Source organism: Drosophila teissieri, chromosome 2L (genome assembly GCF_016746235.2).
Source record: "Drosophila teissieri strain GT53w chromosome 2L, Prin_Dtei_1.1, whole genome shotgun sequence".
Classification (NCBI taxonomy): Eukaryota; Metazoa; Arthropoda; class Insecta; order Diptera; family Drosophilidae; genus Drosophila; species Drosophila teissieri.
In genome coordinates, this window is record NC_053029.1 from 5,678,892 (window position 1) to 5,691,747 (window position 12,856).

General features: G+C 41.7%; 2 protein-coding genes across 6 annotated transcripts in view; one reads left to right on the top strand and one right to left on the bottom strand.

The window, feature by feature from the left end:
- The window catches only part of LOC122614153, a 35,407-nt gene that overhangs the window by 7,496 nt on the left and 15,055 nt on the right, over positions 1-12,856 (top strand). The window lies entirely within an intron of this gene.
- Positions 7,416-12,468, bottom strand: LOC122614164. Of its 5 annotated transcripts, none has more exons than XM_043788669.1 (4): positions 12,322-12,468; positions 8,040-8,197; positions 7,807-7,973; positions 7,416-7,748 (listed from the first exon to the last, which is right to left on the bottom strand). In XM_043788669.1, exons 3-4 carry the CDS (start codon positions 7,963-7,965, stop codon positions 7,464-7,466), a joined length of 444 nt encoding a protein of 147 aa, XP_043644604.1. In that variant the 5' UTR covers positions 7,966-7,973; positions 8,040-8,197; positions 12,322-12,468; the 3' UTR covers positions 7,416-7,463. The 5 variants fall into 5 exon arrangements, with proteins under 5 accessions (XP_043644604.1, XP_043644597.1, XP_043644625.1 ...); XM_043788662.1 differs by lacking the exon at positions 12,322-12,468 and adding an exon at positions 8,499-8,594; XM_043788690.1 differs by lacking the exon at positions 12,322-12,468 and adding an exon at positions 8,499-8,594 and having other exon boundaries at positions 7,807-7,974; positions 8,030-8,197.

The following is a 12,856-nucleotide window of genomic DNA, read 5'->3' on the forward strand; positions in this document are numbered from 1 at the left end:
AATCAACCTGGCTGATTTCAGATGTGCACTGCGTCGAGCATAATTAAATGCAAATTAACGTGGAAATGGTAGGGGTCTGATTTCTGCTAAAATTCGATATGCCTGTGGGGCCCAAATTTAGACCCAGATATTTCGTCTATATACTGGCTTGAAACTGGTATGCTATGTTGAGAAGAAAGCCCATGGTGCGGTTCAAATATGGCCATTAAGCGAGGCAGTGAAGCCGCGGGTCAAAAAATGGTGGATAGCATTTGTAGTACTTTTCCTCTGCAATTTCCATAACGATCGCCATGGTATTTTCGGGTGAAAAGCTGTGAAAATGTGGAAAATGGACGAAAGCGCCACAAATTCGCTGCAGGATAGAAGTGTAAAGTTCGCGATAAATAGAGTCAGGTTTTTCATTTAATGGAAATGGTATTCTTTATATACGAGTATGAATTTACACCCAATTTCCGCGGAAAACCCTTTTAAAAAGAAGCTTGTTATAATTATTCCTATTTACAGTTTGCTAGTAGCTGTTTTATACATTTTAAAAACTATAAAATTCTTCCTGAAACTACAGTGGAAAAAGGAGGCACTTACAAAAGTCACTTCTCCTAGATGGGTTCTAAATCTACTGCTACAGGAAAAGTCGGGACCTATTCCTAAAGTTCGTCAGTGACAACATCTTCCTCGATCGTCGTATGTTTTCCAGATTCCGCAGTCGCACTGGTATCCTTGGTTTCCACAATGCCCTGATCTTTGACTTGCTCATCTGCGCCTGAATTCCAATGCTGCTGAACTCCCTGGGCGCCGTTGAAGGGTAACTAAAGTCGGGAGAGTCCTCAGGCGCCGTTGCAGGGTAACTAAAGTTGAGAGAGCCCTCAAAAAGTGGCTGTTCCTGCGCTTCCATGCCACCACAACTCCGATCGAAGAATCTCGCAATGGTTTCCCTGTCGCAGGTCATTCTCCTCACGCTGCAGTGTTCATGGGTGAATCTAAGCTGGTACCTGAGCATATCCTCGTACTCCCTCAGGATGTCCACCTCCGATGGCGTAGTGCGCATCATTCCCAGATGAGCCCGCGTCTCCTTCGCGAAACAGTGCACCTTGGGCGACTCCCTGTGACTTCCGGGTGCCACCAGCAGCAGTAGTTCGTCCAGCTCCGACTTGCCGGTCGCATCCTTGAGCAGCTCCGCCAGGACACCCATGCTGCTGCCATCGGGAGCATAGCGGCCGTAATGCGGACTAATGAGTCGCCTGCACATGCCCACATTTGGCTTATACACCTTTAGCCAACGACCCATTGCCACGGCCATCGTGCTGCTCATTCGCCTGTCCAGCGAATAATGTGGCTCACTGTGTCGATTTGACTCCTCTGTACTGTCCATACCTAATCAAATTTTGACTGCCTACAAAAATGAATACTAAATTTAGCAACGACACATTTCTGAATGAGAGATTTAAGAAATTCTAAGGGTTTTTCATGGCAGGTTTTCTAAACCATTCACACAGCTTATGTGATTGTTGATAAATCTGTGGTAAATGCAAGGTTTTAATGTTTACATGTATATTTTAAAATAATTTTAATCAAATTATTATAGAGTTGCATTTTAAGTGTATAAGCGAATTCCTTGTAAAACATGGCGATATAATTAAGCAGAAAGCCAGAAGTTTTAACAATCACAAAATGTGCCAGCAATTTCCTCATATCGGCCAACTGTTTGTATAAATGCATCGGTTTTCCGTGGATTTTCACACTTGTTTCCCATTCGTCGCCATGAATCGTTCGTCTCAAATATTTCTGGACTACATCGAGAATTTAATTTCCGTTGAGAGACCGCCTGGTGGATTCGTGCACCGATCCTCTGGCATGAAATCGATGCGCATTTGGTTGGGTGACATCAACGATACTCAGCCAAGAAAACCGAATCTTAAGTTAAGCCCGCGAATTTTCCTAAAATGGAGGCATTTAAGAATTAACAGATCGATCGGAGAAGCTGTTCAAGACAAAAAAGTGAAAAGGAAGAAAGCAAATCGTTCCTAATTATCAAATAATTTAAAATGAATTATCGAGGTATCTATTGTAAGTGCAATAAAATAAAATAATAAATATGCAATACCCGTTGGCACTGTTAAATTAATTTCAACAAGTTGATTTTATGAGCACTTCTATTAGCTGGCGCAAATTAATGCCATAATTCACAGAGTTTACAATCCAAAAGTGAAATAACGATTTCATTTTTATGCCGCCATCTGCGTCGCTTAGGCAAATGAAGCGTGTGGCGAATTCCAGCATTGGCTCGTCCATTAGCCAATTAAATAAATTAAAATAATATTCACTGCCCTGGCAGGCAGATAAATGCAAAGGGACCAACTCCGCCAGCAAGCAGCAAGCAGCTGAGCATAATGAAAACATATTGCTGGCAAGGAGCGGAGCAATAACTTCATTAACTCCGCTCGAGCAGGACGCTATATCAGCTCCTTAAAGCGACCAGATACCCAGAAGGAATCAATAAATCGCCGGATATTTTAGCCCAAAAACACAGCACCAAAGTCAGCGTTCAAAGGAAAGTGCTGAACTTAAGTAAGGAACTTCGATGGGCCGCGGTGTGTGAGTGAGCAGATCAAGGACCATGAAAGAAGCCAACATGATTTATTTACTTTCGAATGTCTTCCATGGCAGACTCTTGACCCCTGCCAGTGGAGGCCTCCGCACACATTTCACGAGTATTTTATTGGCTACGTGCAACTGCGCAAACAAATTTACATGACACTGAACTGAAAGGTGCTCGCCCACCTGCTCCACCTGCTCCATCCAACCATTGGAGCACTTTGGAGCCCCTCAAACATTATTGAAAGATTGATGAAAGTTGCGGCCCGGGTGCCTTTTTTTCTTTGGCTTCCTCGTTTTCTAACTATCAAGTGAGCAGCAGCCCAAACGGAAAAATTCCTGTCAAGATAAATGACTTGAGTTTCGCTTTTTTACGTACGAGTATGTTATGTATATATATACATATATATTACACTATGTGTATCTGCGGAAAATTATTGCTGTGGCTGAATGCTTATAATGAATAATGAACGATTTTCCGCCCCCTTTTTTCTGTGCAGTTTTATTGTGGCCAAACAATAAAATGCCTCGGCCATTCAGTAAATTTGCTTGTGGCCTGGCCAACAGAGCCCCCACAAGATAAGGTCGAAATTGGCAAAGCGTTGATATCCCTTCACACTTTGATTTGCTTTCTAACTTCGGGTCTCACAGCATCGGGCATCGGTATATATTAATAGCTTTTATAATGCCTAGTATGTGAGATGGTGGGTGTGTCTAGGCCCAATTCCACAGCAGCCGGCAACTTGGCCCATTTGTCTGGCTTTCGGTCGATTTGGCAGGGGGTTCGTTTGATTGAACGCTGCTCATAATTGATACATTTGGAATACGAGTAGATCTGGTTGACCCATATTTCCTCGGCTCCTGCTGACCATGCAGTAATGATGAAATTGGGTTTCCCCTGAAAATGCACTTGATTGATCTGGGCCATTGTGAACGTTCTTCTGGTTATTATGATAAATACTTTTAATCAAGGCGCTCAAAAGATCTGTGAAAAATGTAAAACATGTGCCTGCGCTAATGGGAAATCAAATATATCATTTAAAGTAGCCACACATTCAGTTTTTAAAATTAAATATACGATTTAAAGTTAGCCACACATTTAGTTTTTGAAATTCTGTTTGAAATAAAAATGTGGTTTTATTCGCATGGTTTAAGGAATATTTATGAGCTTGGCGACCTTTTCGCATACATGACGTCCAGGCGACTTCCGTTTCCGGTTCAGCTGCGACATGGGAAAACTTTTAGCCTTTATCGTTTGAATTTCTGAAGCCATTTCTATGCGCTCCTTTTCCACATAAATAAATTCAAATGCCTGCACATTTCTTTTGTTTCACTTAAATCTTTCACTTTTCCCCCATGCCTTAAACTTTAACCCTATAGCATTGGCATGCATTTGGCAAGGACATTTTTCTCGTTTCTGTCGAGTGTAGGAATGTTTTAGAATGTTTTAGCATTTCCGCTTAAATTTGTTTAGCTCGTTATTCCTCTATTTCCATTTACGCAATGGCAAATACATATTTAAATAAAATGCAACGCTGTCAGTTCGCAAAACTAAGCTCCTTCAGCCCACAAAAATTACACTTTCAACTGCAGCCTGGCAGTTTGCAGTTGGCCTGCAGTTTTGCAGCTCTGACATTTTAAGTAGGCATTGTCGTGAAGGGGCTACACAGGGAAATTGGCAGAGTGTTGAAGAAGGAAAACACAGCCCAGAACAGAGACTCTGTTGTTTGTTTGTACTCGTACTCGTTGGCCCCACAATTATGATCACACACACACATCACCCGATGTGCCACTGCATTGCTCGATGCCGAGCTGGAATTGAAATAGAAATAGAAATAGAGCCATGCGATGACTGGAGCTCCCTGGCATAATAGCCAGGCAAGCACACACACAGTGCCTGCAAAAAGTATGCGATATGCGAGCACTCACAGAATCACTCGCCAAGTTCTGGCTTTGTGTTCATGTTTGCGTTCATGGCTGGGTAATTGCAGCAACGCCTTTTGGTAGCGCAATTGTGGCATTTTTGCAAACGAGCACAGACCCACTGAACACTCTGCAAAAATAATAATAAAATTTTTATAAAAATGTCATCAAAGTATACTTATAATTCTTATAACACGACATAAATTAAGTTAAGTACGTGGTCATATATAAACATTTAAACTTTTTAGTAACCATCAGTTTTTAGAGGTATGAAAATAAAGATTTTATTTCATATATAAACTATATAGCAATTTCTCATTAATTTGTTTTTCCAACTTAAATGCGCCATGGAAAATCACAAAGACATTTATAAAAGTCCAACGAGAGTTCACTCCATCAAATTGGCCCTCGTTTCTTTCTGTCACCGCCAGATGGCCTCTTAGCTGCTTGTTTTCAGCACTTAAGTATAGTAAGTAAACGGATGTTGACTCGCCTTTTGTGCTTTTTTATGCAGGCGGCTTGTCGTTTTTTGTTTTCTTTATAATGCTAATTGTTGGCGCGTGCTTTCTATTCATTTGTAATGCGGCTTAAAGTAATAAAATAATTAAATAATTATTTCTTTTTTTTTCCCCCCAGCTTGTCGGGCGGATTTTAATTTGCTTGGGGCTAATTTTAAACGTATGATTTAAGAGCTTTGTTCACGCGCGCAATTGTTGGAAGTTTTTTTTGCCATGAAATGTTTTTATTTAAGTAGAGTCAGGCACACACGACTAGAAAGAACTTCTAGGACGATTTTTTTGGACAGTTTTAGTGTCCTTTCAGCTTTTCTAGCTCCCAAAACGGCATGATACTTTCGTCTGGTGACTTTTTGGCGTGAAAGTTTTAGAGCCTTTTGGCCAACTGTTAACTGTTTGCCGAAGGGCAGTCAGTACTTGTATTTTCAGTAACTGTATTTTGAGGAAAATGTATGCCATAAAGCATTTTACAGACGTCTAGATTTTCACAGAGCTGGAAAACCGACAAAAATGCACGCAGGTTTTCCCTTTGACTCTACTTTAAATGGAGAGTAATGTGCTGTGGTTGCTTTTTGCAAGTACAGGGCACAAGTAGCAGCTTTGTTGTTAGTCAGTTAAACATATAACTTAAAAACATACCTTACAAATTTTGTAAGAAAAAGAAGCCGCCCAAATAATTAGTCAACCCGAGTATGGCGAGTTAATTGGCTTCTTACTCTATGTTGGCTACAAATGAATGACCCATTTTCCTACATTTCGACAGTAGAGTATATAAGTTACCCTTTTCCCATTTTCCTGTAACATTCTTGGCGCTTTTTCGCTGAGAAGCGGAACTTTAAACATTGCGCATACGACGTGTTCTTAATAAATTACCCAAATTATGGCGCAATGGCCTCCAAGAATGCCTGGGATTGGGTTTGGCTCTTGGGCTCCTGGGTTTGAAGCCGAGCCGGATTCCCAGCTGACGAAGAAGGAGTTGAAATTTCTGGGGGAGTAGTGGCTGCTTTTAACGGTGGCGGCATCTTAATAAATTCTCATGCGCAACACTTTGACGTTATTAATACGCTGGGGCTTCGAGTCGAGTCGAGTGGCAAAACCAAACCGCTAACCAAATGGCGGCGAATTTTGCTTAATTACACGGCTTATCCACGGCAGACAGCCGACGAGTGCGGTTGCTGTGTATCCTGTGTGCGTGTCCTGTGTGTGTATCCAAGGAGTTTCGAAAGGGAAAATTAATTTCGAATGTCAATGTGTCTTTGGCGTTTAGGATGCTGCTGCTGCTGCTGCTGCTGCTCTATATTTATTTGCTTAAAATTCGATCGGAATTTATGGGCGAGTTTGTGCTGCAAGAGGTGGCTTAATTAAATAAGAGCAAATTCCTTCGGCCACAAGTTCATTGAAATGCGCAAAGCATACAGGTTTTAGCCAAATGGTAATGAAGTTGGCAATCTAATTTAGTGGCTAATTTGCTAGACATCTTAAGGCTGCTGTCTCGCTGCCAGTTTAACGAAATTTCAATGAAAAAGAACTCACTTTTCACCTTATCATGTTTAACTGACAAATTACGAAGGGAAGCCCGCATGAGCGAATGCACTGGAAGAAATGTGTTAGTTAACTTCCTTGAATTTACACAAAAACCAGGTCGGGCTAATTGGAAGGTAAATGGGTTTTTTCTTTTAAACAAACTGCACTTGCCGTGAAGAATGGCTTTCAGTCCAAGTGACTTCTCTCAGTGTAGCTGCAAATTGACTTGGCATCGCCATTGATGAGCCCCGCCCATCGATGTGGGCATATTCCCACTGTCAACGGAATAATCAGCCGGGCGGGCTGACATGTTAAGTCAGTGTGTCGTCAGGAGCGACATCTTAACAACCCAACAACCCAACAAACCGCCACACCGACTGCGAACTCACCCTTCCCCCAGCACCCTACTCCCAGCAACCTACTCCCTACTTTCGCTGGCAAATTACACGTCTCGGATTTGAATGCTTCGGTTATTTCCCTTTGTTTTTGGGCGCCTGTTTGTTTGTGTCTTGTGTCTTGTGGCATTAGTTTAAATTAATATCGGGCCAAGAAGGTATGGTAAGCAACTCAGCCCGCATGCACAATCACATTGGAATCCCTTGTCGTGTTTTTGGGGCCTCACTTACTTGGCTTTTGGGTTAACTAACGATGGCGAATGGCAGGCGATTGGGGCGCAGCAATAGCCCAAATTAAAATGCCTTGCCAGATAAACATTAATTGTTGACTTAACCGGGACAATTTGTGCGGCACCTGGTGCTGAGCCGTTGGCTTAGGGAAAAAGGAGCGGGCTTAAAGAAAGCCCTGCTGAAAGCCAGGTGATGTGCTGATTCCAGTGAGTTGACTTGGATCAGCAGGAATCGCTTGAAGTTATATCAATGTTTATTAAAAATCAAGCTTAATAACAATTTGTCAATCTTCGTGGCAAACAAATACATGCTGCAGAAAATGGCCAAACGCCGCATCATCCATGAGTCCCATTTCCTCGCTGAGCCACTGCTCATGGTCAATGCCCCGGAGTTCGCACACGACCTTGAAGATTAATGCCTCCTTTTGTGTGTAATAATCGGGCGAATCAAATTGGGTGTCTAGCAAGTCCGCTTCCCTCTTGAATGCCACAAGTTTCCCATGTATCTTATGGTTATCATCCTCGGCGGAGTTAAGGGTGAGCATGGCCAGAATTTCGGACAGGTGAGACTGAGTGGAAGAGTCGAGCAATTAGCCACTAACATAGTTAATCGGATTCTGGACCTACCACTTTCGATGGGCTCCCCAGTAGATTCTCATCGTGGGCAAACTCCACCGCATATTGCAGGCCATCATCCATGGTTGTGATTTCAGTTTGGGGCATACGGATTCGTCGGAGGTCTGGGGCAAACTGTCTTCGCTGTCGGAGCTTCGGGCTTGTCACCATTTATTGGCCTGCAATTTGTTTACATTAGGCATGGTGTGAGTTGACTCGCTGGATATCATGTAGCAAGCTCTTACCCCGCGGCTGCCTATGCATAGGCATAGCTATGTGAGCTTGCTTGTTTATTTTCGTTGCCACTCGTCGATGTTGCACCGACCCCCTCAATTTGCCCCGCGAGCTGCGCGTTGCAAGTTTAGCGTTTCGACACGTAATCAAAACAGAAGCGATTATTCAGCTGGAAAGTGTTTGGCAAATCAAACATCAAGATTTCGGTAGTAAACTAAAAAAGGTAATTAAGTCCGAAGTGCAACCATGAAAAACAAAGTCTTCAGCATTAATATGATAAAAAGATTTATGTAGAAACTTACTATGGCATATGAGTATCTTTCTTATATGAGTCTTAAAGTGTTTATAGCCTTCTTATCCGCTTAAATTATAATAGATAAAACCATTCTACCCCAAGAAACAAATTCTTATTCTGGGTTTACAAAATATCCCCTTTAATGAAAACACTTGTAATTGTAAGGTTTACTTACACACAAGACCACTTTTTTTATGGTTGCAGAGATTTCAGAACACCCATTTGTCAGCTTGCAGGGAATATAAACAAACGAATGAAAGTCAAGCTATAAATCAGAATCAAATTGGGCACACTTGAGAAACATATTTATCTGGTTGAATTTTGATTTTTCGCATCGGGTAGCGTGACGAATAAAGAATGCCAAACAAAAGTTTGGAAAAGCTACCGTAAACGAGCTTCATGCTCAAGCTGCTGCAGTGAAAAGTAAATAAAATGGATATATCCACGTGAAATTCCATCCAGCCAGTGTAAACAGAATCAGAGTCAGAAATAAAACGATAGCATCGAATGGCGCTTAGGCAAATAAACAGAGAATGCGAATTGGGAATGCCATTCGGGGAAAAATGAAAAGCGGCATTTCAAACCAATAAAACTTGAATTCTTGTGAATTTCACTCATTTTATTTAACTTATTTTCATGTTGCGTAAGGTAAGAAAGAAAAAACTGAGGAATAAGTGGAGTTTGCTGTGAGAAAGATTTTCAGGTTTTGTGTTGAAATATGCAGCAGTTTAGGAAAACTGAGGTAAAACCCAAAAAGGTAAAAAGTTTGTCAAATGCATTTAAGTTGGATTTATACTTAAGCTTGAAGCCAATGAAAGTATGAACGATTTTACTAATAATTTCACTCATTACCATTACTTTGATTGCATTAAATTGCCACAAGTCAATTGTGTTGTATGCCTATTTTTACGAAACACTCAAATTGTGCTTAAATTAACATAATTAAGAAATTATGCCTTCATTAGACTCCGAAGTTAAATAAGCCCCTCATGCCGCTGGCACCCGAAATTGCCATCGAGGAACTCAACGCCTCAATAAGTTGACTTGCGTCTTTGGCAGGGGAAATGAAATAAATCAAGGCTCATTAGAGGCCTCGAGGTGAACAGGACACATGTTGTTTGTGCGCCCATCTGCGATTTCGCCTACTCCAGTGCAGCAAACCGGGCCAAAGCAAAGTCGACAGTCGATGTCAACTTAATCATCGTCAAGGCAACACAGTCACCGCAGTCAACACACTCAACACACTCTGCCTGGAGGCCTGAAGGCGCTGTAGTGAAATTTCAACTCCTTTTCTTTCTTTCTGGTGATAACACGACATATTGCCAGCTCATTATGACCCGCCGCCTGTCTGTCGGCGAGTGTGGGCGTGTCTATCGTGTCTATAGTGCTTAACGCCTAATGGGAATGCCTTCTTTTGTGAGTTTCCTACTTATTCTGCGGCTTTCCAGCGTTCCTGCACTAATAATGGCAGTATTACACAAGTAATTAGTCACGCATTTAATTATTATTTATGGGCTGTGTGTGTGTGTGTCAGTGTGCGTGGCTTCCTTCGCTTATCTTCCTTGGGGACACCAAATCATCGTCCTCTGCGTCGTGTGTGTGAAACAATTATTACATGCAATTATCCACTTGAATGCCTGTCCCTGAATCATCAGTACACTCGCATGTGACACATCAGATAAAAGTTAGTTCTGCTTGGGATTGGCATGCTATTACCATATGCAATATGTCTGGGCGAGTAAATTATAACTGAAATCTTCATAGCTGAATTGTTCATATCCCTGGGGTAATGAATTCGATCATATATTTTGGTTTTGAGTTATTTTCGTAGGAGGAATTTAAGGAGTTTCTTCCCTTTAAGATACAAAATTGGTTTTTAATCAGTATAAATTAATGCAAATCGTGTGTTTTGATCACAGCTAATAAATACGAAGCTATTGGGAGCAGTCCAATTGAATTGTGTGATAAATGTTCGAGGGCAGCTGTTGTAGCAGTCAATCGGGTTGGAGTTAAAGTTCAATCACGTAAATCACGAAATCACGGCGCCAAATCTCAAGATGTTGGTTCGCACAAACTTTTATCGATTTCAAAACTTTTGCGTGCTGGCCCAGTATTATCAGCTAGCAAAACTTGTAGTCGACAGCAGCTGCCGAATGGAAAAATTGAGATTTGTTTGTTGCATAATAATTGGCGGCGGCACTGGGCAACTTCAAATGGCCCCAAATCGAAGCGAGGATTTTGCGCCAAAGGCAGCCGGAAACCAGAAATAATACGCCAGATTGGCGAAGTCAAATCTCTGATGATTGGCCCGTCACGTTTCCCTGTCAGCTGTTTATTGAGGCGTGATATAATTAGCATAACATCGACACGGATTCGCCACCAGATATATATACATTTACATATATATATGTATATATGAGGGGATGAAAGCCAGCAAAGACCAGGCTTAGGCGCAATTTGCTTAATGCTAAAACTTTTAATCACTCATACGCTCCGTGGCGCCAAAGAAAAGCGCCTCAGCGCCACAAAAATTGTACGTCACAGAAAAAGAAGGAAAAGCAAAAGATGTGCCGCTTTTCCCCGCACCAAAGGCAAATAGTAAACAAAGCGCTGGGCAAAATGAAATAAGTGTAAATACGACAACAATTTACTCACACACCCACTCAAATGGGCGTATATGTATGCGCATCTGATTAAATACAAGTGTGTGTGTGGGTGTGTGTGAGTTGGGGCCTGCCCATATGACTCTTATCCCCACCGGATGCGAAGATCCGTGGGGTAGTTGCAGCTCCTTTGGGCCCCCATCCGAAAAAAAATTCATTTGCCTTGCCTTAAGCTCGAGTTTAATTCCTGCTTTGACTTTTGCAATGCGCACTCAAAACGCCGAGTACAGTGAATCCTCTGAAAGTGGCACTCCTAAACTTGTAACTTAGTAGTAAAATTGGAAAACATCGTTTAATAGCATAAATTTAGTTCCTCAATATAAATCAAGTACTGCATTTATTTTAATGTGAAGAAAACTAAAATCTTTCGACATAACTGAAGTAGCTTGTTTTGGGGTCTCACTGTGGGATTTCATTCAAGACTTTCAGTTTGCAAACAAGACTACTGTAACTTTGTTTAGAAATATAAGAAAAATTTAAGAAAAATTTAAAATAAAAACGAAAATTATAGAAATGCTTTGTGGCTTTTGTTAGAGAAAATCCATCAGTTAACAAAGAACAATTACATTTTCTTAGTTAAACCAACTTTCAAAATGTAAGGGTGTTTCAAAGTTCAGCGCCTCGATGCGAGACTTTTCTTTTACTTCTTGTGGTTTTTCCGTTCTACAGATTACAATGTAAGCTGCGGCGCGTTAAAGTGCGACTGTGTGTGTGTGTGTGTGTGTCAGTGGTTTTGGGCAATGGTGTTGGTGTGGCACTGTGGCACCGTGACTGTGACTGTGTGTGCCGACCTATTTGCTTAAACACACTCTAACTGGCACTCAGCCCGCTTTTCCACTTCTCCACGCCTGCGAGCAGAGAACTGCGCCCTCGGAAAACGCCTGGCTGCGTCTTCTACTTTCTCCGCTGCCTCTCATAACACATTAGCGAAAGTGAAAGCCGCCATAATGACTGCCCCCAGTTGATTTCCAGAGTCTGTGTCTGTGCCTCAAGCCCATACATTTATATTAGTTGAGCGAGACACCAAAAGCGAGGAAAATGCAAATTGGCTGGATTGAGAAAGATGAGGATACGTTCTAAGCTGCTGAAAGGCGATTACTTCAGTTTGCGGTGTTAAATATCATGGAATGAGAGCTAAAGGTTTAATTATGAATTTTTCATCACAGAAATTCTAAAATTTTGTATCTTTTGTGGAAAAACTGGGCCATTAATACTGATGAAGATATAATTTAAGGCAACAAAGGCGATTAAATTCAAGCTTATTCCAACTATTGCATGATTGCGAAACAAGTAGCACGAGGTTACGATTTCGGGAAAACTAAGTAAATAACCTACAGGATGTTTTCCGTCCAAGTCCACTTCCTCGAATGGAATCCTCTGCCCACTGGAAAGCTCAACATGTGCGTAGTAACTTCTGCCAAATCCCCGCCCCCTTTTTCCGGGCGCCAACAACTTGGATGAAAACACAATTTTGAAATGTCAGTGAAATATAATGGGAAATTCATGGCCAACTACCACTGCCGGGCATTCGGCATTCAACTTTATAAATCCTATTTGCTTTGGCCTGTCAATGGTGTTCGTGTGCTCGTTTCATCGACATCGAAATTGCCATCCCCGAGCGGCAGAAGAAAAACAAACTTTTATTAGTTTTCCGGCCGAACGTTAACCGTATTAAAAGGCACTTGGCAGCGGCGCACAACATTAGTGGGTGGGCCCATATGCGACGCCATAAAGCAAAGTATGTCACACAACTGATAATCGGAGCCGCAACAACAATGGAATGGAAATTGAAAAACTGTAGCACACTTATTCGGGCCTTCGAGGATCTCGAACTTCTTCAAAAGCGCATAAAAAATCAATGGCAAGTGCC

Bases quoted from the DNA above. Each gene is read 5' to 3' on its own strand.
- LOC122614164 (XM_043788669.1), bottom strand. From the start codon at position 7,965: ATGGTGACAAGCCCGAAGCTCCGACAGCGAAGACAGTTTGCCCCAGAC. The intron at 7,749-7,806 runs GTAGGTCCAGAA...TCTTCCACTCAG, and splicing joins TGGGGAGCCCATCGAAAGTG to TCTCACCTGTCCGAAATTCT.